Source organism: Gobius niger (assembly GCF_951799975.1).
Source record: "Gobius niger genome assembly, chromosome: 10".
Classification (NCBI taxonomy): domain Eukaryota; kingdom Metazoa; phylum Chordata; class Actinopteri; order Gobiiformes; family Gobiidae; genus Gobius; species Gobius niger.
In genome coordinates this window covers 25,629,706-25,655,760 of record NC_136861.1, presented here as the reverse complement: position 1 = coordinate 25,655,760, position 26,055 = coordinate 25,629,706, and the positions used below count along the sequence as shown (strand labels likewise).

At 43.1% G+C, this 26,055-nt stretch overlaps 1 protein-coding gene and 1 long non-coding RNA gene across 2 annotated transcripts in view; one reads left to right on the top strand and one right to left on the bottom strand.

The window, feature by feature from the left end:
• The window catches only part of LOC306968526, a 266,351-nt gene that overhangs the window by 175,081 nt on the left and 65,215 nt on the right, over positions 1-26,055 (bottom strand). The gene's annotated exons all lie outside the window — the stretch shown is intronic.
• tlcd4b (TLC domain containing 4b) lies at positions 880-26,041 on the top strand. The gene is made up of 7 exons (XM_079563929.1): positions 880-1,239; positions 10,109-10,261; positions 17,522-17,611; positions 23,659-23,717; positions 23,880-23,974; positions 24,396-24,469; positions 24,530-26,041. The coding sequence occupies exons 2-7, from the start codon at positions 10,116-10,118 to the stop codon at positions 24,870-24,872; spliced, it is 807 nt and encodes a 268-aa protein (XP_079420055.1). The 5' UTR covers positions 880-1,239; positions 10,109-10,115; the 3' UTR covers positions 24,873-26,041.

Here is a 26,055-nt window from a genome sequence, read left to right as displayed (position 1 = left end):
GTGTATGATAAAAAAAGAAGAAAAAAACTACTTATGTAGGTATTATGTAGGTTAAATTATTAACACACATACCAAAATATCATTAAGCGTGAACAATGTCCAAAAATATATTGCTCTTCTGCTATTGTGCAGTTATATTTTATTGATTTGTCTAGGCCATTCCTCATATTAAAATATCTCAACATAAAGGTAGGCTACTATCATTATCACTAAATAATAAATTCGCTGTGTAAATAAACGTGTCTTGCCTTGCTTATCATGGGTGACTCAGTAGGAAGTAACATCAATCAATCATGCATTATAGTGCGTATAGAACAAGGATGTTCAAAATGACACCCAGCGGCGCCTCAAAGGCTCAGCACGGGGGTCATAAAAATGTGTTTGATTAGACATATTTGTTGATACTTTTTTTTTTTTTAATTGCCCCTAAACTTGCATGCCATTGCACACTATCACAACTTTCATTCTTCACAGAACTTTATAAGAGTACATAAATAAATTCTATATCCTGCAGAAGTAGAAACACACATTGATACACTGAATTTAAGAGAGGGGTCCCCAGTCCCTTTAACGGTCAGTTTGGGGGTCTTGGCCCGAAAAAAACGTTGAACACATATGGCCCTGGGTTAAAAATAATTCATTTTTCAGATAATGTTATATAAAAACAGGCTGTCTGCTCGGGTGGACGTGTGTTATCTCCACCGCTGCCTCCTGCACAGCCTCATAATCAGCAGCTAAAGCATTATTACTTAGAGGTAAAAGGTGAAAGGTAAAATCATTCGCAACACCGTGGCCTTTGTTCCTCGTGGGCGTTACCGTGCGCAAGGGGTGGGGGTGAGGAAGGGGGGGGGGGGGCGTGTGCGTGCTGACGTCACCGCTCGGTCCCTCTGTCAACGCCAAAATAAAACGAGTCCAAACTTTTCTACATCGCTGGTAACTGCAACCACATGGCACTCGGGCTGCGGGGCTAGCACACGTAACGGTGTCCCCGCGGGGCTGTTGAAGGCTTGCTGGGGCGGTCGGGGGGTGTTTTGCGTGAGAAGCGGGGGGGGAAAAGGCTGTCGTTCCTCCCCTCCTCTCGGCGGATCCCTCTCTCTTTCTTCGGGGGGCGCGCTCCGCTGCGGCTCGCTCCTTGTAGCCGACTTGCTAGCTAACGTCAACTTGGAAGAAAGTGGTGAAGGCGGCGGCTCTTTGAAAGGCAGCTCCTCCGCCTACACAGGCTTATGCGACGGACACGAGGTACAATTCATCCTCCCTGCGCATTCTGCACACAATAACACCCAGATCACCCCTTTTGACGAACGTGTTTGTGTTCCGAAGGTTCATTCGCGTCTTGTGTGCGTTTTACTGGGGGGGCAGGAGCCTACGTAGCAGTCAATTACAGCGGTCAACTTTGCTCTTTAAATCCACTTCCCTCCTTTCTTGTGCAGCTGCAGCCTGAGCAGATGTGGCAAGTTTCATACTCATGCGCCTTATTTTAGCGTATGGACGATCGCTCCCCAACACCTGTACCCACGTTAGCCTGGATAGTGCATTTTCTGCAGAATAAGCGCTACGGGGGTGTTACATAAAGCTGTGTCTTTGAACTGCAGGCACAAGTTGCTACAGTGCAAGGCTCCACATGAGAATAGCCCTGAACGGGAATAACAAAACGTCTCAGAATGACAAATGAAGGGGTTGTTTTCTGAGTCGTCTTCTTCAGGGCGCCTGTGGAGACCGGTGACAACAGATATGGTTTTATGCGTCTCGAGAAGCTGCTGTAGCAATGCGGTACTGGGGCCGTGTTGGATTTCCCAGGGAAAAGGGAGACATTGAAACGGTATTATTTATGTTTGGTCGATGTGTCAAAGGGTCATGGTTTGCTGACGGCGGCAGAATAGTGGAACAAGGTCAAGCGTTGGCGGCCGAGCACCTCTCCCGTCCCGGCCTGTACACCGCAAAGTGTGTAGGATAGGCGTGTGTACGTGTGTGCTTCCTCCCACAGGCCGACGTGAACCGGGGCTGCCAGGTGAAGAATGCCCATGAATTATTCAGGCACGTGCTGCATAGGATCAGCGTGGCCATGGGATGTACAGTGTGCTGAGGACAGTGTGTCTGTTAGGTCCTGCTCAGCGTCCTCCTAAATTGTTTGTGTAGTTGAAGACACTTAGAGTTTAGACAAGTTTATTTTAGTGCACACCCTAAAGCCTCCTATAGTCATTTGTTAGTTTTCCTCTGTGACATCAAAGGTTCAATATTCGAGACTCCTCAGCAACAGCATTTCTGAAACTTAGAATAATGCACACAAATAAACGGTACACATTTTCTGCTGGCACTGGGGCGAGCAAAGCAGTTCAAAGATAAAAAAGCAAAAGCTACCAGCGATTAGCAATAAAGGGTTCATCATGGAGGCGATCTTAGTGCTGAGATGATCAAGAGTCTGGTGAAGCCAGCTGGACTTAACACAAAAGAGCCAAACCTCATGAGTGCACAGTCAGACAGACCGACCATGGAGAATTTCTCAAACATACATGAGGTAAAATAACTGAAAAATCGATTTGTGAATATTATGAGGGACTGAATACATTGTATGATCATTTAACATAAAGATAATACAGCTCTACAAAATACACGTTTCAGAGAGCACTTGTATGCAATAATGATAATAACACTTATACCACATGCTGTTACACCACTGCTATCTCGCTCCATTCAGTACGCAGTCCAAAAGTAAGTTGAGATATGTTTTACAATCGGAAACAACATTTATTTTAGCACTATTCTTTTCAAAAACTTCAGCTGCTTTACAAACTACATCTATTTTTAGAGAAAGCACTGTCATGGAAACAGCTGCATGTTTAATGGTCAGAGACATGTCTTTGTCTCTGCTTCCTCTTTTTAAAATATTTTTGGCAAACTTCGCAAACTGCAGCCTGACATGGACCATTGCATCGAGAAGTGCTTTCTTTATGTCCTGTCTTTGTCCCCCCCCTGTTCTTTACAGCGTGGTTAGCATCGTTGTCATGTAAAAATAGCGCCTAATGTTGGCTGCACATGCCTGAAGTGTCATGCGCTGCCCCAGAGCTTCAAATGCGTGGACTGCTTTGTACAGAATTTCTCAACAATTTCTATGCCGTGTCTGCCTAGGAACCACAATCCCTCCACGTTTCACAACCCTAATCTAGGAATAAGTCGTTTTTTAGATCGCTCTCACTGTTTCTGCGGCGAGTTAGACTTATCTGAACACAGGGCAGTGGCTGTGTGCTTTGTGCTCAAGTGGGCTTAGCAACAAAGGGGCCAAGTAATACAGTTTGGCCTCAGTTTGTTGGGGTAAATTGGACACAAGGCATCCAGCTTAGCTCACCATTTACCCTTTGTCAGAGAGATGGATCAATTACTTACTCACATTGTCATAGAATAATAACAATTGGATATTTTTCTTTGCAATGAATAGGCATTTTCACGCGTATTCATAAATTCATTCTCAATTTGAGCTATTATTACATCAAATGAGATGTCAAGTCTGTTTTGTTATGTAACATCCACAGCTATTGCAATACATAACACACCCTTAGCTAAATGTTCGATTGCCGCATTTTCAATGAGACTGAGGGTTGTTAAAGGCTGTGTTCTGTCGTGTCTTATATTGGTTTTGGATCTTGATTTTTGATTTTTTTCCTCTGTCTATTGCTTTGACTGCTTGTCAGTTGCAGAGTCCAGTTTGGCGTTTGAGCCGGCCTCCTCATCCTGCCTCATGTGACAGGAGTAATCCCTAAACTAACAGAGTCCGTCTTTGTTTGGTGCTGGCAGGTGGAGGCGCTTCTCTTCACTACAGCCCCTTTAGTGCCACGCTAGCGTTTCCTCCAGCTAGCTTTCTGGAGGAGACTGTCAATCAAGCGGATCTGAAAAATGTGGGGTTATTCTTAAACCAATGTGCAAAGCAAAATAATCCTCATCAGTTGTATCGTTTTGGGTTTCTTTCGGCCTGGATTGCCTTTGGTATTTAGGCTGTAAAAGGAAGTGAATGATGGGTAAAGGAAAATGATCTACTCCGGATGTGAATCCAAGTGGAGATGGAGAGGCTGAGTTGCAGATGGTTTTGTCGCTGCAGGTAGAAGTAATTGTGGCTACAAAAGCAGAATGAGGTAGTGCATGCATGGGCTTGTGACATGTGGAAGAAGCACTGCTGCCCCTGTAGTAAGGCTGCAACTAACGATTATTTTTCTATCGATTAATCTATCGATTATTTTTTCGATTAATCGATTAATCTATCGATTATTTTTTCGATTAATCTATCGATTATTTTTCATGTTACCGATTATTTTTTCATTTAAAATGAAGAAAAAAACATTGATGTGTCCAAATGGCATGGCTTTTATATATTTATTTACTACTAGTCTATTTTCCCCACTTTTTAAAATAGTAAATGGCAAATGGGCCCATTCTCTCACTTCTGGCCCTGACCCACAGTTTGTGAACCGCTGATTTAAAACTAACTGAAACCTGCACCTGACGGTTATTTCTGTCTGACCACTGAGAATTAGCCTGTGAGTTGCCCAACGCGTTATAGACTGTGCACATTCAGAGAACCAGAGTTACTGTAAGTTACTGTGCTCGTGAGAACCGTGTGGATTCAACTCCTCTCTGAGACAAAAAGGCCACGGACACGGCTTTACTATATTCATCGAACTACTGTCCTGATTCTCCGCTAGACACAACAACAAGAGAGTTTAAATGAGTGTGTGGCCGATGCCCCGAGTCCGCGCAGAGAAAACATGAGAGCAGCGCCCGGGACACGGGGACGGGATGCAGCCGCGCATGAGGCGAAACGAGAACCGGGAGACAGACAGCCGAGCGGGGCACGAGCGGAGAAGTAGCCTACTCGCGTGTTGGGAGAGACGGGGAAGGCGGTCGGTCTCTCCTGCTCATTCACTTCAGCAGACTGCTCCGTTTTGGTTTTATATGCGGCAAAGTAGGCGGAGAGTGAGTGCGCGCTGTCAGAGCCTGTCCCCGTAACAACGCGTTGATTAATCAGTGAAACAACACCGTAGTTTGACTGAGATACGGGGCCCTTGCAGCCGCGGGTGTTTTCGTTTCACATGTTCGTTCATAGCCGTTGTGCTGTAGCCTGGCTAACGCCAGACTGAAACCACAAGTGATATTGCAGTTCGAAATGATTGGAGCGCACACAGCAGTCTGGCGTTAGCCAGGTTAGTTGTGCTGCTGTGATATGACATTTCCACTCGACACAGTGTGCAAACAACAACATTATAAGGCCGTTTCTGGAAATACTCCCACACTTTTGACGACTTTTGGCGTGCTTTCCCCCTCTCTGTCGCAGCGTTTGCATTACGCGCAGCCACGCTGGAAGTGAAATGTAAACAAGCGACGCGTCGACGCACAAAAACGGCGTCGACGTATTTACGTAATCGACGACGTCGACGACGTCGACGCGTCGTTGCAGCCTTACCCTGTAGTACTATAAAGATGGTTAAACTTATCCTGGATGTTTCTCTTCTTGACTAACCAGGACATGAGCTTCTTTGGATTAGCGGTACTACAAAGTTACCAACTCACAGAGGTAACCCTGGGTTTCTCTCAGCGCTGCATGGCCAATCAAATCAGTTTCATCACGGAGATCGACTGCCTGAATATAAAATATCCACCATGCACAAAACTAATGGCAAATGTTTTTCAGCGATCCAGCCCGTAAAGACACCCACCTTATTGAGAAACTGTGCATGCTCACATTGTATTGTTTAAACGTCTTTTAGTAGGTTTACAAGTTTATTATATTGTGGAATTGAGAGATAAGCCTATTTTTTATAGTCGTCTAAACTGGCTACAAGCTGGCTAAAAGTTGCAACACATCGCTCTCACACTTCCTCTTCCATCCCATTTGGCACCAGCTGAACTCCCTCCCTTCCATGCCCTCCCAATGCTTCCACCACCCCCCGCCCCACACCAAGGACTTGAGAGAAATGAATATTTCGATTCTTATGAATCGACAATAAATTCTTTTAAATCTTTTTACCAAATAGAGGAGAGAATTGGATTTAAAGAGCTGTCTTCTTATTAGGTCTGATTATTTACAGTATCGACCGATAAAAGGCCGATCTCTGCATAACTGAAAGTGATAGATACCTTCTAGTTTTTAACATTGGATAAAGGGGAACAGGGGAACTGAGAAACATCGCGGTGGGAATCGGTCACAAGTTCGTACTAATATTTTGTGTTGTAGAATTTTGCTTGTGATACCGCAAGAGAAACTGTTTTTTGTTTTGTTGTGGAATCCAATGATTTTTGTCAGCGGTACATATCAGCATCAGCCAATCAAAATCCCCAATAATCGGCATCAACCTGAGGAAAAATCCACATCAGTCGACCTCGTATTAGATGGAAACTTTTACCATAATAAATGTTTAACTATAGGCTCTTCGAGAGCTAAAAAAAAAATACATCAAATTAACTTAAAATAAATATAAATATAAAATATCGGACATGCCAACCCCCTTCATATCGGTATCAAATTCCAAAAAGCCGTATTGGTCGGGCCCTGCTTAATTTCTTATTAGGAGCCTTAACCCGCCCTGGAGTAGATCCTGGATCTACCCAGATAGAAACCGACCCACCTTTGTTGTACCATTAAGCCAAGGTTAACCCTGAAGTTGCCTCGGTAACCAACCATCTAGGTTGGTTCATTTCTGTATTACGATAGGGTCAGATTTCCGTCAGAATCAGAAAGTAAGGAGCTCCCTCATGCTTAAATTTGATCAGAAGTGTATTGATGTTTTGCCATAGCCATGTCTGTTTGATATTTTTATCATGTATAGATAGAATACACAGAACTGGGACTTTCTGCTCTCGAACATAAGCAGCTCTGGACAGAGATAGGATTACAGTGTGTGCTAACAGTTTATCACAGCTGCATGGTTTGTTGACTTTAGTGACGATGCATGTGTGTGTCAGATGACCGAGTCCACTTTTGATTGCTTCAGAGGTGCATTGAGAGAAAAGGAATAGTAGCTTGCACAGGATTGTTGTGTCTCGATGATGAATTTTAATGTGTGGGTTGGAAATTTGAAACACTGGCTTATCCCATCCTCGTCACACCGTGCATTTGTTTGTTTATTGTTGTATCATTGCCATTGTACTGAGGTAATGAGAAGGCTACTTCAGATCTGATTAGTCATTGGCATGTGATCATTGTCTCATTATTATACTAGTACTTCTAAAATCTGCATTCTTTTTGCTAGACTGAAGAACTCCATTACTCCAATTATTCTTCTCCCTGTTCACTTTTGAAAATGAAGTGAAAATTGTTTTGTACTCAAGCTATTTCTAACTTTGACACAATGTGATGATGAAAAAAAAAAAGGCTGCAATAGAACAAAGTAAGGAATATCATGACTGAAACAGGACTTGAATTTTTCCCTGATCTCCATGATTTTGCATTTATAGATATTGCGACAAGAATAATTTGTTTGCTGTGTACATTGTTCCGCCGTAGCTATTTCGTCTTCAAATCCGCCAATTACGCGGGACATTAGGGGCAGTGATGCTTTTCTGAGTGTGCTAGTTCATTTGAATGACGCCATTTTTCAGTAATTCTTCTGTCTGTGCAACAAGAAATGGTTCTTTTGAGACCGCAGCTTTGAAGTGGCGTGGCAGCTGTCCACCGACTGTGTGTGTCAGGAGTTGAACTCGTTGCTTCAACTTGACAATCCTCTTTTCTTCTCCCGCTCTGCTTTTGTTTTCTTCTCAGGGATTTCACTGTGTCCTAAACAACTCCCTGTAATCCCCCCCTTTCACCAAATATGCATTATAATGGCACTCTTTCATTCAGCGCCAGAATGTCCTTTGACGTACTGTACCAACATCACGGCGCGTTGCAGGGAGCGCTTATAATGGGACAACACAATTAACTGCAATTAAAAAAAATGTAATATCTAGGTAGTAAAAATTCTTTGCAAAAGCCCAAAAGTATTTTCTACGTGGGGTCTTGTGTTAAAAACCTGTTAACCTTGTGGCATGACCAAAGGATGATGAGCGCCGACCCTAATGTTTATTCCAACTCATTAAACACTTTAAGTTTAAGTCTGTTATAATGTAATGCACTATATTTTCCGCCTGATTGTTGTTGATTTAAAGGCCCTATTTTTTTCATTTCAAGCAATGAAAGAGGAAGCCACTAAATTGAAATGTTGGTGGACAAGCTCATCCCGAATCTTTCCAACATATTTGCAGCCTCCGAGTTGTTCACAGGGACATGTTTATAGGCACATTTCACAACTTACTTTTTCAGGGATACTTTCACAAGAATGCTAGAGAACTCGACTTAGATCTACAGAGTTTTCCCCACAAATGTCTGAGTTTACAATATATTTAAGGGAGACAAATATTTTTCATAGATACTGACGGCATCTCTGGAAACCCCACATATATTGTCAAGTCAAACAAAAGGGGTGAATCAACACAACTGGACTTACTTTTAAAAAGAGCTGACAGTTTCGCTGTCCATCCAGACAGCTTCCTCAGAGCTGTTGTCCGTGGTGACCACACCCACCAGATATAGACGCGGTGGGCGTGGATGGTGAATACCCAGTGATGGCAGATAATGTCACTGTCGGGGCCCCAGACATGGCCCGTGGCGAAACTGTCAGCTCTTTTTAAAAGTAAGTCCAGTTGTGTTGATTCACCCCTTTGGTTTGAGTTGATTAACTACCTGGATGACTGAGAAACGACATTGTTTTACCATTTATGGTCATGTTTGAAAACGGTTATGGGGGAAAACAATTTGGAGAAAATCTAAACTTTCTCTAATTATTCAAAAACTACTTAACTATACTGCTGAATTATGAATATAGTTTTCTGCTAAATAAAGATACAAAGACATGGCGCAAAGTGGTTCAACAGCCCATAAATACATAAATAACGGAGAATGCTAGCACGATGCTTCATGTTGCCATCGTGCTAATGCTAGCGCTAGCTAGTGCCAGCTACGACTGCCATTTTTTCACTTTCACTGAACAATGCTGTGAATAAACATCCATATGGACCCAATTTAGACTTGACTTTATTTGTATGTGACAAATAAGTTTATATTTCGCCAGAAAATAGCTAAAAAGAGTGAAGAATTTTGTTTCCCAAAAGATTCGGTTTTCCCCCTCTGCGAGGCCACGCCCCCTTCTATGACGAGATGCCGTCTGTATCTATTCCATAATTAGAAAAAAAAATCAGGTATAGCTCCTTTTAAGTATTGCTCACATGATTTGATCAAAACAGTTCAGCACCCGTCATGTTAACAGACTCTGGTGGTGTTTTCATACTTTTTGGAACACATTTTGAAAAGAAAGGATTGTTTCTGAAAATGCTTCCACGACCCACTTCTGGACCCGTCCGCCTCCATTTAGACTGAAACATGTTCTGAAATCTATCAGATCTTTTACGGAGTCTAGCAGCTTGTATTTCAACCTCCTCTCAAACATGCTCTTGGATAAGTTGTGAAATCTGCATTGTGAAGTGTGAACCTAATCTCAAACTCAAATTGCAATACTTTTAATTTTTTTTAATTGCTTGGTTTAGTTTGTTTCACCTTTTGGTTTTCTGCCTTGTCTGTCCATGTAGAGACACGCTGTTTATTCAATGTGGATTCTTACTTTCTACGTCACTGCTTCAATAGAACTGATAGATTTGTTGAAGTTGAAGACAGAAGTTGAAGAACAGAGAATGTCATTTCAGTGGAAGGATTGAGCCAATTTATGCCCGCTTAGTGTTCTGTTGTCTTCACAGTAGATTACTCTCTCACTAAAAGAGTCTGCACGTCTCCCTCTGTCGCACTAAACGTTGCTTTATAATAACCTTTTCTTTTCTTTTTTGTCCCCCTGCCACTTCTGTGTCGTCCCCACTTTAGGCTGAGTCACCCTCTCTTGTCTTACACGTCTCCTGAACTGCCCCGCCTGTCCAAAACTTTACTGTCACTCACGTTAGACGGTCCTCTCCTCCGTTCCTTCTCTCCCGCCCACCCGCTGTTGCCAGGATGATTGACAGCCATGGATTGAACCTGTCCGTGTGTGTCCCTCTCCCGTGCCCCCCCTCCCCCTCCTGTCTCCTCCACTCTGTACCGCAGGTGAGTGATGGACAGCAGAGAGCTGACGGTGGTGGCGGGCAGCTTCGTGGGGTTCCAGCTCCTCTTCTCGGTGGTCAGCCCGCGCCTCTCCTTCGCCGTCTCCCCGGGATACGCTCAGCTGCCCTCTCCCAAGCACACGGAGTGGAACTCAAGGTTTGTGACCACCACATCCCACGTTTTATATTTAGCTTTGTACAAGACTAAGTGTTTTCTTTTTCTAAAATGTGCTTGATGGCCATTTCTCTGTTGTTTTCATGATAATGTGATTGGACCTAAAGAGTTCAGTTTGCATAACCTACTCTAAGAAATTTAATTTATTTATTCCATAGGCTTTTTAGGGGAAAAGTAGTAATAATAATAGCAACAATAATAACAAAGTGGATCAGGAGTGGTGGCTTGAATGGAATGCTTGAATTCCAGATGGTAATATATATTAATAGTTTTAACAGTTTAAGTCCCACATAATGACACATTTTAGCCGTTTAGCTTCAGTTATTATTATTTGATGACTATATTTTATCGGGGGGCAAAGCTCTCGATTTACCGATCGATCTGCGTTCCCACCCTCACCTATGGTCATGAGATCTGGGTAATGGCCGAAAGGACAAGATCGCGAATACAAGCGGCCGAAATGAGTTTCCTTTGCAGGGTGGCTGGGCGCACCCTTCGAGATCGGGTGAGGAGCTCAGTTACCCGGGAGGAGCTCGGAGTGGAGTCGCTGCTCCTTCACGTCGAAAGGAGCAGCTGAGGTGGCTCGGGCATCTGTTTCGGATGCCTCCTGGTCGCGTTCCAGGCATCTCCTAGTGGGACAAGGCCTCGTGGAAGACCCAGGACACGCTGGTGGGACTATGTCTCTGAGCTGGCCTGGTGTCGCCTCGGGGTCCCCCCAGAACAGCTGGAGGAGGTGTGTGTGGATCGGGAAGTTTGGGCATCTCTGCTGAGACTGCTGCCCCCGCGACTCGGCCCCGGATAAAGCGGAAGAAAACGGATGGATGGATGGATGGATGGATGGATGGATGGATTATATTTTATTTTATATAAACTTTTTCACTACAGAGATTCTCAGCTCCACTGAGGCCTAGGAAGTTATCACTTTAAGGCTCTGTCTGGGCTCTTACCAATGCAAGAAACAGGAAGTCTCTATCACTTTTGTTTCCGGAGATACCAGCCTTTTAGCGGCATGATATGCCCGAAGGCCGATATTGTACAACACTCAAATATTGGCTGTCGACCTCTAGTTATGATGAATAGTAATGTTTTTTTTCTAGTTTGAGACATTTTTACAGTTAGTCTTCAACCTTTTAATGCAGCCACAACATCTTCCTTCTCCACACCATTTACCTAGAGATCCTGATTACTACACAATAGTCCAGTGTGATATGGTTTGCACTATGGTAGGTTTAAAATCATTAATATCTGGACACTGCCGAGACTCGCACTCACTATTCTCCAACCAAAAGCATTTCTGAGTCTTATTTACTTCCATTGGGTACAAAGGTGAGTGCTTAAAAGGTTGTTGGCCTTGCAATATAAAGAATTCCTGAAAGCCTTATTAGAGCATGACTTGGTGAATAATTCATATACTGTAGGCTGGAAGCAAATATGTTTTTCACTATATTTCATCTTCCACTTTGCTTTTGTCACAGCTTTTAGATTTGGCCGTAGGCAGTGATATTTGGAGCTTACATTGCTGTTCTCTTATCTTAAACATACCTGGAGCTTTGTCCTGGTCCATTCATGCAAGTTACTTTATTCGCCAGACTGATTCTGATCATTTCAGCATTTCCCACGCTAACCCTATCCAGTAGGGCCAATCTGGTGGCGATCGAACCTTTGAAAGAAAACCCGTCCACCCCATATAGGATATGAATCCATATTTCAGAATGCTGTAATGAAGAGGAAAGCCAACACTGCACGTTGAGCTTTTATTTCAGTCTATAAATTGCTTCTTTGTGCTCGTGTTTACCTGCCAGAGGATGTTCTGACACTTGAATAAAGTGTGTTTAATTTCACTAACATCAGCAATAAAAGCTCCCCGTTGTCTCGGCCTAGGAGCAGTCTGAAAGCCTGTTTGAAAGCATGACCCTGTTGTTTTGCAATTAACTGCTGCTAAATGCATCATTAAAACGCCATCACGGTGGTTCAAGTAGTGTTCATTCAACAGTGGAGTACGCTGTGTGGAGGATGGGAGTTGTCCATCAAAGCACCACTGCTGAAACGGTGCTGGAGTTCTCCAATAGAAGTAATCCGTCTTAACTCCTGAACCATATTAAAACAAGATAAAACATCGGAAACAGTATTCTGTGTTGGATTCAATGGAGAGGGGGGGACTGACACATGTGATGAAAGTAATGCAGCAGCAAGAAAAAAGTCAGACCGAACATGGCAAGGTGACAGCTTCTTACTGACCTGAGGAGAGCAGCTTCGTAGCGTCAGGTAAAGCCTGCGCCACTTTAGTACCAAACTTCGTTTTGTTTGACCTAAAGAGTTGTCCATGACATGGTGAAAGTAAAGCCTCAGGGATAGTGTCTGCTCCTCGTTTCCTGATAAGTCCATAAGTTTCAATGGTGTCCTCAGTGGTGTTAATAAAACAAACAGTGCTATTTCTCCTCCTGTAAACTCGTGGTCATGTGACGTGCTCCCGTTTGAGTGACGGCCAGCTCCTGTGCGGCTTTGTGTGTCGGCAAATTGAGACAAATTAATTGCGCAATAAAAACAAATTACGCTGTTGAAATGTATTTGCCTTAACCCGCTAATAACGCAGTATTTTGGACAGTACTTTAATTTATTTTTTCATATCAGCTCTGTGCTGAATATGTGGATCTTGTAGGGAAGGGTTTAACCTGTCCAAACATAACATCTTCGACACGCCCGCCCCGCAACGTTGTTCTATTTTTACAACCCGCCCCGCACCCGCAACCATTAAAAATTACGCATTTCAAATGTGATCCGTATGAACAGTACCGGTGTGTCATCCCCTCGCGCTCCCTCTCTCTCTCTCTCCCTCTCTCTCTCCGAAGAGTGCTGTGCAGGAGGGAGAAGGAAGAGAGTAGAGGTAAGGTGAAGTCACACACAGTCGCACATACTGTGGAAAATAGGAGACACAAGCTCCACAAAAGCGTTCTCTGGTTCACAAGCTGCAAAACGTTGCTTGTTGTATGAGAATCCGCCTTATATTTACGCCCAAAACCTGCTGTAAAGATGATGGAATAAGTTGAATTCAATGAATGCGCGTATGGAGGCAAAGAGTGCCCGCGACCGGCATTTTTTGACCCGCCCCAACCCGCCCCGCTATCAAAGGAGAATTGCTCACTAGTGTACACCCACCCTTACTGACGGCGTAATTGGCTCCCAAATTGGAGAGCTAGTCATACCATAATTCAGTGCTTTTCTGTTTACCAGCCCTGTAGGACACTGTAGTAACATTTTAAACAAAATCCAGTACCGTGCCTTTTAATAAAGCGCATGTTCAATCCATCTACTATTCACTCTCCACGTCTCCCATTAGTCAGCCTCGAACATACATGCATCTCTAACAAAATACTGATATGAATTGTTTTTCAAATCACCCAGAAGAATTTCAGCATTCAATCTCGGTAACACTGTGGAGACATTTTGTAGCTCGCTGCGCACGCTTCCAAAAATAACAAAATGTATCAGAGAAAACGGTTCCTCTCTTCCCCCGTGCAGATAATGTGTATCAGAAATAACAAAATCCACCCGCAGATCTGAGGGGACATGCACTTTGTCCAAAATAAAGCCTTGCCGAGGTGTGACATTCTAATGAGCAGCTCTGTTTTGGGGAGTCATCACCTCTGAGACGAAGCCCGAGGCAATCTCATCCTCATTTTCTGAGAGCGCAGCTGTGATCTGAGCGGCCAACTTCCAGCACAAACTTCCTGGGTCACAGTTCACAGGGCACTGACCTGTGTTATAAAAGATGTTTTCCTAACTTTACAAATTGGCGGTAGCTGTGTTCGCATACTTTTCCTTGCAGATGGCCTTGGTTCAACTTGTCCGTTCGTATTATGATTATACTAGCTATTGAGCAGAATATTGAAAACCAGAGTCAAAGGCCATGTGCAGACGGTTCACTCTAAAGTGGTTTAGCGTTGCATAACACCCAGAAATCTTCGTCTTCAATGTTCTTCGTCTAGCATAATAAAAGGGAAGTTGTGGGCAGCGAATACCTGCAAAAAGCATTGCCTTTGTTTTAGCTATGTAAAATGACTTTGCTGAATGAGTATTAGTGGGTTTCCTTTTACATTTACACAGTGGGAACAAGGGAAGCCACTATTGCAGATTATATTAAGCCAATTCATTTTAACCGTGTGCGAAAGAGAATATTTTTAGCTGTAGTCAATGCACCTTGAGCATTTTTTTACATTTGTCGGATATAACTGCGAGAATTTTCAAAACTTTTCTCAAGTGTTAATTGGGGTTCTGCAGCAAGAATGTTTAATTAGAGAAGTGTTTAAAAAGTCAAACTGATTTAGGAAACGGTTTTAAAAGTTCTCGGGAACCCCTGACTATTTCTCCCCAGCCAATGTGATTTGTTGTTAATACCAATAGATCATTTATTTCGAAGCGTGTGCATTCTCATGCCAACTTTTGATACATTTTCTAAAGATGACATTCAACTTTATTTGTCATTGCACAAACACTGTGTAGCAACATGGCCCAAGCTTCTAACAAGTGCAAAGTATCAAGTGTGACATGTAGCATTGTCAAAACGTAACATTTTTTTGCAGAGAACAAATGGAAAGGTTGTGTTTTGTGCTGGGCTTCCAATCTTTAGGAGTCTTAGTAATGCTGTACATCGTGTCCATTTATGTTGAGCTGACAGAGATCATGCAGTGTGATAAGTCCCTGTGTGTGAGTAACAAAGTCCACAAGAGACATGACGCAAACAAGTTGTATCCTAATCGATCACAATGTAGACAAAATATTCAATTATCAAGATATTGATTTGCGCATATACTATAACCACAGTTGGTCCCTTTTGCAATCTGCTCAAGCCTTTTTTTCTTTTCTTTTTTTATTATCACAAGAGCCAAGAACGGATCAAAGAACAGCTGCAGCGTTGGCAACATATTTTCTCCGGACGGCAATATTGACACTGTTTCACACAACTTCCTCCGACTGAATCCCTTAAGCTTGTTCCATTCATAGACACTTACAGTGCCCTCCATTATACAGTGCTGGCACCATTGGCGGGCTGTGCAAAGCCTCCCATTTTTGAAATTTGGATAATTTCTCAAAATATTTACAAAAAAGTCTTCTGTTATCGGAAAATTTATGAGGGAAATGATTTGTGCTTTATGTTATGACTTTGAAATCACATGGGCCAAATATTCCTACCAGACTTTCAAACTATTCTTCGAGCAGTTATTACTGGTTTTAAGCTTTTAAATATCGTGTCATAGGGCTTACATTTTAGTCACAAAATACTATCACAAGAATACAATTATTTTATTGAAACCATGTGATATGACCCAGCGTACCACAATATATCACAAAACGGCACATTGGTCCCACACTCGATGTCTTATGAATCAGTCTGGAAAAAGACTATTTTGCTCCAGGGACCAAATCTTAATCTCCCGAGAATCACAGCTGGAGAATTGCAGAAGTTGGTTAGGTCTTTGGGTCAGAAAGTCTCCAGAGTTGCAGCACAGCCCCATAGATTTGTATCAGAAGTGCCAGAGTTAAGAGCGAGGCGAGCAGCTGTGATTGGTGGCTGAGGGGGAATGGTGTGTGTTGGCATGGACTCAAAGTACCATCAGCAGAGCACAGACAGGCCTGACTGAGGCTGCTCTGACTGGGAGGCGCTGCGACCGTGCCAGACCACAGATAAGGAAGGAGTATCTCCGGTGGACACCCGATAAACCGCTCCAAAGGTCAGGGGTGACGCTGTACTGGGGAAGATAAAGGCTCGTTACGCTCACGCGGACGCCATCGCAGAATATAGACATCAGTATAGGGCAGTGTAGACTCGTGTGCCAGAGCTGGACAGTGTACGGCGTGTCTGCCAAGTGACACGTGCACAAGCCAAGGGAGTTTTCATCTTTTAATTGTTCTTTTATTATGTTACATTTTACATATCGGTCCAGACCATAGGCATTTATTTTCAGTTGTTGAAAATTCAGAGAGATGTATAAACAGTTTGGGAAAAAATATAGCAAAGTATTCAGATCCAGTGCAATAACTACAGGTCCGTTCAGTCCAAGCACAATAACGTGTGCTTTTTTTTTTGCATTCATAAAACCTTTGAACTATGGTTAATTCTGTTTATTTCCCTAAAGCACTATGCAGCTTTTATGTAAAAAATAAATAAATTGATAACGGTGCATACTTGACCTTTCAGTGACCCAGCGGATGCTTGGGTGGTTAGCATAGCGCCTGTAGGATGCCAGGATCAATAGTTTTGGGGGTTTTCACTGCTGATTGAACCGTATCCATGGTTACATATTATACATTCCATTCTGAAAACCTACCAGAAATACTAAAAACCTGAAATAAAATTGATCCTGAAGCATCATAGGCCAAGCTAACAGCCCATACAGCCGCTGGGTCACTGAAAGGTCAAACATGCTCTTACATTAACTTTTCTAAAAAAAAATTTTTACATAAAAAGTTGCATAGTGCACCTTTTTTTAGAGCAGCACTAAGTAACTCGTTTAAATCCTTCTCGTAGTCCCTCTGGGGGTAATACAAGGGTTAATGGGAGGATTGTGGGGGCCTTTCATCTCTCCCTGGTGTCTCTGGTCAGAAAACCACCCTTGCAACTTTCCCTGCGCCAACCCAGAGGCGCAATACACACTAATGGAGTCACGAAGAAGAGGCTAACGGTCAAAGCTAACTGTGGGCTAGCACCACTTTAGCAGTATTTACAGCCAAGTTTGAGTGAAAAAAATGATCTCCATTGTGTAATTGGATGTACAGTATGTACAAATACTACACTCAGTGTAGTTTTGCTCTCACGGACAATTAATGAGTAAAAAAAAAAACGCAACATGCTACGACACCTGCAGTGGCGTTTATGGCCTCTAGGGGCATGACTTACTTAGGCTCGTTGGAGACTGTGTATTAAAGAAGACCTGAGTGTCAAATAATAAAATAGAATAAGAAAATATTGGCATTGTAGCTTTATATTGCATATTTTGTATTTTGCGTTTGTGAATAGCATTGTACAACACTGAGGATGAACGATGACCACCTAATGTGTTCTTGTGTCATCTTTGGACCCAGGCAAATTTTAAAAGATTTTGCTGCAAGTAAATGGCAATTATATTATCCAACCATTAGTAATTCAAAACACACATTCATAGCTTGATTTAGCTTACTCGCTCTTGGTTTTGTTAAGTGCACAGTTTTAACAATTGTGTGTGTTTTTTTCTTGTCTACTTTTAGGTTGGTGTCCACAGTCCATGCGCTGATCGTAGGCTTCTTTTGTTTATACATCCTGTGGTTCGACGATGCAGTCAATGCCAACCCAGTCTGGTAAGCACAACTAAATAAAGCTTTGCTCAGGGGATTTTGACAGGAGTACAACATAATCAAACATAATAGTCTTATGGCCGTAAAAAGGTCTGCACTATCCTGGCAGAAGCGTGACACTAACCTCATTATACACACACCAGTCATCCATCTTGGAGCATTGAGAATTGAATAAAAATCAACGCGCCCTAATGTTGTACTCCACATTTGTATCTGCTCTCAGCTGTCCAGGAGTAATCCATCCTAGTAGAGATGTTCAAATATCGTTGACCGGACTGGAGTTGGGGACGAGCCTCATCTCGCTCAACCTACCCAGTTCAGTCGACCATGGTTGAAAATCTCTTCTACCACTGTTAGAGAAATAACAATGGTGTTCGAGAGGACAGATGAAGAATAGGCAGCAGTCTGGATGTCTTATGCAGGAGAAGTTTATGAACTTCATGAACTCGAGACATTGCGCAAGTCCTACCATTGAAGTCTGTCTATGCTTCCACAGAAGAGGGATAAATACCCTCTCAGAGCGTCATACTGATACGCAAGCATTCAGTGACTGAGAGTGGGCGCCTGAGCCTCACAGTCAAGGCTATGACAGAGATAGTACGACTGTACAGCCTGACCCAGTATGATAAATAGCGATTTAATGTTATCCTCTAACAACCACGGACTCTAGCTTCTCCCCATTCACCACAAGCTTAAAACACACCGTCTTCCTCTCATTGCTGCATATTTCTCTTTTAAATGTGGTATTCTGGAATATAGTTTGGAAATTTTACTTTAGACGGACACCGAGCACAGCCCCAGGAGCTTCTGAAACAGTGCAGATGAAGTGTAGGTAAATAATGTGGGAGTGAATGATTGTTTGCAGGGAAACCTTGGGACCAGCCACCCACAAACGCAACGGCGAGAGAAGCAGAATAATGATTAAGTTTGCTTCGCTCTGCACTGCAACAGTCCTTTTGTCTTATCCTTGTTAGTTCTAACATTAATTGGCTGTTAATTTAATCATTTATTGACATAGACATGAGTTGCGACATCACGTATACACACATTCTGGAAATGGGATTTGAGAGGAGGCGCAAAGGGAAGCGTGTTCTCTCATCACACTGTGCCGGCAGCGCTGAGGATGGATGAGTCCCCGGGGAGTTGTAGATTCACTAGATTTAGACTTTGATTATTGTCTTACTGTCTGCTGTCCATCTCCTCTGCTGACACTGGAATTTCTCACCGAATCCATACAAGCAAATGAATCTCTCTATTCCTTCCTTATTTGAATGTATTTTCCAGACCACATGCTTCTCACTCCCCTTTGAATCCACCTCAACAGCACTCCTTTTCATTCCCCACCACAAGAGCCTCCTCCTGCGTGGAACATCCCCCCCCCCCCCCCCCCCCCCCATTTTGTGAAACCTCATGTGACCCCGTCGTCTGGCTGCTGCCCACACATCTCCGAGCGCGCCATGGAATCAATGCAGCACACCTCCCTGAGTCTTATTGTGTCGCTTTAGGCTGGAAGCACCAGCACTGCGCAGCCAAAGCGAGAGTGGGGGGATGGGGAAGAAAGATTAAAGATGCTTCCATCTCCCTGTGTGACCAGGCTGCGTGAAGTGGATGTGCTCTGGATGTCTTTGGATGTACAGCCGTCGGTGTGCTGCCACTGCTCAAATTGTATCGCAACTGAATGTTATTTGTGATTAATGCTATGAGCGACAATAAAATACGGCCCTCCCTTATTTTTCGAGCTGTCTCCATTTGGGCATCTAGTGTGGAAGATCAAAAAAGCAGTGGAAAAGGAAGGATTTCATTGCAAATTGATTTTAACAGTACTGAGATGCTCTGCACATACTCTACTTCTACTGGCTTAAAGATGGCTTGATCAAATCCACGGACTTTATGTTGTCGAGTTAAACCCTAAACTGAGTGACTTCAGGACACGTTACACCTCATACGAAAGCTCACATTCTGAACGTTTTGAGTCAAAGCGGATTCTTTTGCACTTTGAAGATCGCACAGAAGATTCAGCTTCTGGCGCAATTCGCACCGAACTTTGCCACCTTTCCTTCACGTTTCATTCTCTCACATTTTACAAAGCATCGTCACCACCGTTTTTCTTCAACGGTGATACAGACTGACTGAAACACAGCCACAATCCAACCTCAAGAAGCACTTTGATGTTCTTCTGCATTCCCTCCACAGATTATGACTATTATTAAATTGAAGCGAGAAAAACGGTACATTTGACTCAACAATAACAGAAAATTACACTGTGCCGATTCTTAATCCTTTTTGGAGCTGTTGGAAGAATAAGCCCAAACTGGTACTTGTTAATCTGCTCATGTTGGGTTTACTACGTCGGGGCTGTGGGCTTTGTGAGCCCCCTCTGGAGGCCAGGTGTTTCCTTTGCTCATTCTGTTTTTCCCCTTTCCCTTTATCTCCGCTCCCCTGAGGACCGGATGAACAATCTCCCCTTTGAGACTCAGCTGCTCTAGCGGTCAATTCTCTTAGCCCCCCTATTTCTCAGCACTACCCGTAGACGCTCACCTTGTCGTAACACCAAGAATCCTGATTCCCTGCCAATCTGATTGCATTACGGCATCGTTAAGAGGTGTCACGCTGCTTTGTTCACCGCGCTGAGCTCCGCAGAGCCCCACGGAGAGACTGTTGTTTGTTGGCTGGTGGTGTTGTTAGTTTTCAAGCACGTACACAGATTTGGCTGCCCACTTTCTGTCCTTAATCCAGGCTAACGGGCATGAGCTAGTCACTCTTGTCCTGGGTTGGCTTATCTGGGGGCCTGACTTCAATACGCAGAAGTGGAGGTCATGTGAGGAGCGGTTCTGAGTTCACTGCAGTTTGGACCCAAAGTTTCGGGCAGTGGCCTCTCATATTTGGAGCGAGTTCTTTGTCACACCAGACAAAAGACTCGTGTTCAGCGGTATTGCCTTGAACCTTGTGAAGTCGATGTGCTCCCTGGCACTAAAATGACTTGGAACATGATGTGAATAGCACTATTAAATATTACCTACTGTAGAGGACGGATTAAAATGTGTCAAGGTTTTGCTTTTTGTTTGAATTGTTTCAGTTTTCAAATGGAGCTGCTTGCATTTTTCCTGCAGATGTTTTCTCATCCAGTCTAGAATTGGACTTTTAACCTTCTGCAGAGTTATTGAACATACTGTTTCACATGCAGTGCATTTCTACCATAGACTTTTGTTCAACCTCTGTGTGAAGAGCCCCTATATTTCATCCATGGCCAACTTCCTGTCAGTTAAGCTTCTATTGAGAGAAACTGTTATCGTTCCTCTACATTAAACTCAAGCTGGGGCGCTCTAATTGGATTATTGGGAAGGCTCTGCCAGCAGCCTCCAGACTGTCGGACGATCACTCTATCACGGGGCTATCCGAGCTCGGATTTGCTCACTGCCTTTCTTTAAGTGCAAGGTAAAGCGATCCTTCTGATCGGGTAAGCGAGTGCATCGGGAGGGCAGAGCACACATTTAACCTAATGTCCGATAAATCCATATATTGCAGTGTTAACTTTTTGGGGATGCTCTCTTTTCAATTCATAATGCGAGAAAAAAAATTGTAACCAATAGTTACAAAGTTAGTTTTTTTGCTTGTTTTCATTACGTTAAACAATATTTAGCAGCAAGAGTTTAAAAAGGAAGAATTAAATTGGTTGAATGAAGATATGATTGTGTGCAGGAAATAAACATGGAAAGTTATTGCTGTTAAGTAACAATCAAACTTGAAAAATACATGCATGAAAAAACAACACTTGATCATGTTCAACTTTTGAAAATGGCTTGACATTGGAAAGTAGTTGTAACCCTTGTTTGATTTTGAGGCCTATAATTCATGCTGATGTTTGCAAAGGCAGACAGGTGAAGTGGGTTACGCAGAGCCATGTGTCAGCTTTGTTTATAGTATGGAGCATGTTAGGCTACTGTTGCACAAAAGGCTCTTCCAGCTGATCGCCACATGACCCGTGCCTCTGATACAGGGATCAGGTGTCATTTGAAGGATGTTATTTCCAACAGAGCGGTCAGAGCAAGGACGTGTTCAACCATGCAACACACAGCGTCTATTGAACTACCGGTAGTTACTCTTACTTTATGAAACATTAGAACCACTTAACGTTAATCAATCACTATTGGAACAGGAAAATACCTTCTATTGCATGAAATGACAAAATGTGCTCTGTCTGATTTTATGATTTCAGTTTTCAACACATTGTTTTAAAGTCTATAGTGAAGAAAGCAAAATCAGTCTTCTACATGTCCACTAGAGGCCGAGCGATATGCTGATATATTGGGATGTTAATTGTCCGATGCCGATATTTTTTACCAATATTTTTGGCCTTTTTCCAAATGTCTGTAATCCTGTAAAAACAAATACTTGGCCGCTCCAGCACTGGCCGATTTTATTTTATTACTGGTGATCCAATCATAATTTTTGTCCCAGCTTTGATTAGTTGTGTTAGCATTAGCATATTGTTACTAGGCGCAGCATTTTGCGCAGTGATCAAAAATACAATCGTGGAGGTTAAAGCTAACTCAGCGATTGAATTCTCCAGATTCGGCACTTCAAAATGATATGCAGCATGTCCATATTGACGGAGGTTTAGTGAAACTTGTGTTTCACAAACTTGAAGCTAACAATTTTTTATTGCGATGCCTCTCCTGAGGCCTAGGGAGTTGTGGGAGGACTAGTTTTAAAGCTGACTCTGCTCTTTCCAATGCAAAAAATGGGAAGTCATCATCATCATCATTTTTCGCTAGATCGGCCGATAGACGATATTGTAAAATCCCCAAATATCGGCCCGATATATCGGTCGGCCTCTAGTGTCCACAATGACTTAGGCTCAATCCGAAACCATCAAATTGTAGCCTCTAAGCACTAACACTAGCAACTAACTCCTTAACCTTTCATGGGGTCAACTGTTAGATCTCTATGCAGTTAGGGAACTAGACCTTCAGCAGCATTTGAACAATCCGTCCGTCCTTAAACAGGGGAAAGGGAAGTGACATCACTAACAGCTGCTTTTCTTCTTCTTTAAAGTTATTGGTGGAGTGCAGGCCAAACAAAAGTGCATGTCGCCCCCTAGTGTACAGTGTCCAACAACAACATAGTGTCCAAACAAAGACATTTAAGGAGAAAAATAAATCCAAATGATCCAAACATTTTCCTTTAGTGTTATTTTATTTCAACAGCTGTTTCATAAAGCTAGAGTAGCAAATGATCCAAGTGGCTTAAGTTTCTACTAAATGAAAACAAAAGCATTTAATCCGTTTCCTGAGTTTACTCTTTAACACTGACATGTGACTGAGCTGTGGGGGCGACAACATGGATTTATCACTTTTATAAAGTTTGGCTTGTGCAGAATCTTAATTTTTAATTATTATTATTTTTATTATTAAATGTGCTCCTGTCAATCAACAGTGGTTGCGCATGAATCACTCGAGGGTGGGGGCGAGGGGGGTGGGGGGATTTGGCGCAGTGGCTTATGGGATGGCACATAGCTCCTAATCACTGGATAGTTAGCATCAGAGGTCCCTATGCTAAAGTGGCCATGATAGTTGGCATCAAGGCTCCTTTTCCTAACTACTTCCTAACTGACTTACCAATTCGGAGGCAACTTGCCATGGCGGACGCTGACGCACATCCGGTTTGGCGTAAGAGCTCTTAGCAATCTGCCCGTTTCGGAAGCAGCCTTAGTAATGTGCAACACACCCCATTACTGCATTGTGTCAAATACAAGCTTACCAGTCATCCATGCCGCTATATCTTCACTATTTCCTAATAGTCTGTGGCTTTTTTTAAAATTCATCCGTCATGTTGAGCTGTGAAGTCTGTGCCACGTGGATTGTAACAGTCAACATGAATTTATTACACAGGCTCATCAGCATTATCCACTCATTAAACTCCACCTTCATTAACCTTTCTGTGTAATTCATGAGGAACACTTTCCTTAATTGGCCACTGTTTAGTTACAGTAATAGATCCTGAGTTTGATGGATTCATTATATCACTAAGCTCTTGTGCTTCCTCCACAGGGGTGACCCCAACCTCGTCAAGTTAAATGTAGCCATAACATGTGGCTACCTTCTCTATGGTGAGCCCCCTCTCCTGCTCATTACTCACAGCAGCCTGGGAATTGCATCCAGTGTCTTGTAATTAGTTTGTGAACTCCTGTTGTCCCTGTGCACTTGTAGTCTGAGAAAACAAACAGGGTTGTTTAGTCCGATTCCTGACCAACCTCTGCTCCTTTTTTCAGACCTGGTGCTGCTGGCCTGTAACTGGAGCACTATGGGAGACGGCTTTTTCGTCTGCCACCACTTTGCGGCGCTCTATGCATATGGATATGTGCTGGTAAGGCAGACGTGGTGCTAACTGTGCAACAATATCCAAATGTAAAGCGTTGTTTCATCTCACGTGGCTTCAATGAATATGGAGCAGACCGTTAGGGTTCCCCAAACGCGCCAAAGGAAACAACCACGATTAATTGAGGCGCTCCAAAGGCCAAGAAACCTAATATATTATAATTTTATTCAATTGGATTTTGCTGGTGCCTCGTAATTACAATAATGTGCAATAATTAAAACTTTTACTGGCTCAAACTCTTTAATTGTGCAATAAATGGAAATGTCTCAGTGCCTGCTTTAGTATTTTCTGTATATTATCATAGAAAACATAAATGCGTGCTCATATTTTTTGACCTTTACATCGAGAATGCAATCTAAGGCCATTCCCTGTTCTTTAGTTTTCTCTCAAAAGCTTTTTCTTTTTCCAGACCCGTGGTGTGCTTCCATACTTTGCCAACTTTCGACTCATTTCAGAGCTTTCCACACCGTTCGTAAACCAAAGGTAAGTTTATCGCACATGTAGTTGTCTAAACAAAGGCCTGATTGTTTTCTGTCCGCACAGGTGGTTCTATGAGGCGTTAAAGTACCCGCGCTCACATCGCATGGTGGTGCTAAACGGACTCGCCATGGCGGTGGTGTTCTTTTTGGTGCGTATCGCAGTGATGCCTTCGTACTGGGCCAGTGTCTTTGCCACCTTCGGCACTGTGGAGTTCGAGCGACTTGGTGTGGGTGCGCAGGTGGCATGGATCACCTCCTGTATCGCCCTGGACATCCTGAACACTATCTGGATGTACAAAATCACACGGGGAGCTTACAAAGTGCTGATGGGCACTGGAGGAAGCAAGAGGAAGGGCGCAGCCGAGTGTCCCGACAAAAAAGATCACGTCAATAACCACACGGACTGAGATGGCGCAAGTGTAATGTGGAGCATCAGCTGTGTCTGACTTTGGTCTGCTTAAACTGAGTGGCAGAGCAGGCTGGACTCCTCGGGGTGCGCCCCATTAGGAGACTGCTTTTTAACTCCCTCCTGCACCGGCCGTGGACGTCTCAGAGCTCAGACAGTTCCACCAAGTGGTATGGTACACGATCAAATTATGCAATATTTAGCAATACATGATTTGATTCATAAAGAAGGTTGTATTAAAGACTGACTGATGCTGTGGGAAATGCAAAAATATGAGAACAATTTAACTTTGTTGCAAGCTCTAACCCTGTTTAGAGTTTTTAGATTTTTGTTCTTGATCCTGGAAAAAAAAAAAAACTCATCTTTACCAAGTCAAAACAGCTGCTGGTAAGCTTCAAATGTTTGCTTGAATCATTTCAAATATTTTGTCCCTGGCATTGACGAAGACAAATTACTCTCATCATGAAATTCTACCTCAAGTCTGGATTGAACAAAGCAAACACGCAGCACCTTTTAAACTAACAACTTAACTAAACAAGAGAAGTGAATATGTGCTTGGCTTATGCAAAAAAACAAATGATGAAATGAACCCTGCACAAAGAAAGTGTTGATTCCTAACATTGACATTTCATGTGTCTTTTGTAAACACTATTAATGGTAAAGTTATTATAATCAGATGCTATATACCTGTAAACCATTTACCAACTCTATAGATCTTAAGCTTCGGTGATCTAAATCCACAAAGCATCACAGGAGGCTGTGGTCAACATTTCATCCTGGCAGGGTTTTACATAATTAGTTCAAAACCTGATTTATTTCAGCTGCATAAGGTACTTTAATGCATGTGTTCAGTTCCCCCTTTACGTTTTCCAGGCCTTGTTTCTTATGCCAAGAAATATGCAAATTTACTGATCAAACCCCTTTGGTCGGTTGACGGCAAACTCTAAATTTCCCGTACCGCTTGGTGGAAACGGAATAAAAGCCTGCGTATAACAACTTAAAGCACACTTTTTGGCCGTGCCCATCGCTCTCTCTCTCTCTCCCCTCCTCACTCCTGTCCCCCATAAACTTCAGCCAAAGTCCAATCCTCTGAAGTGCCTGCGGACGACAGGAAAGCAATAATGCCCCCCAGCGCCGCGCTCCTCCCCACCTCCCAACCCCCCCCTCCCATCACTCCCCCCTTC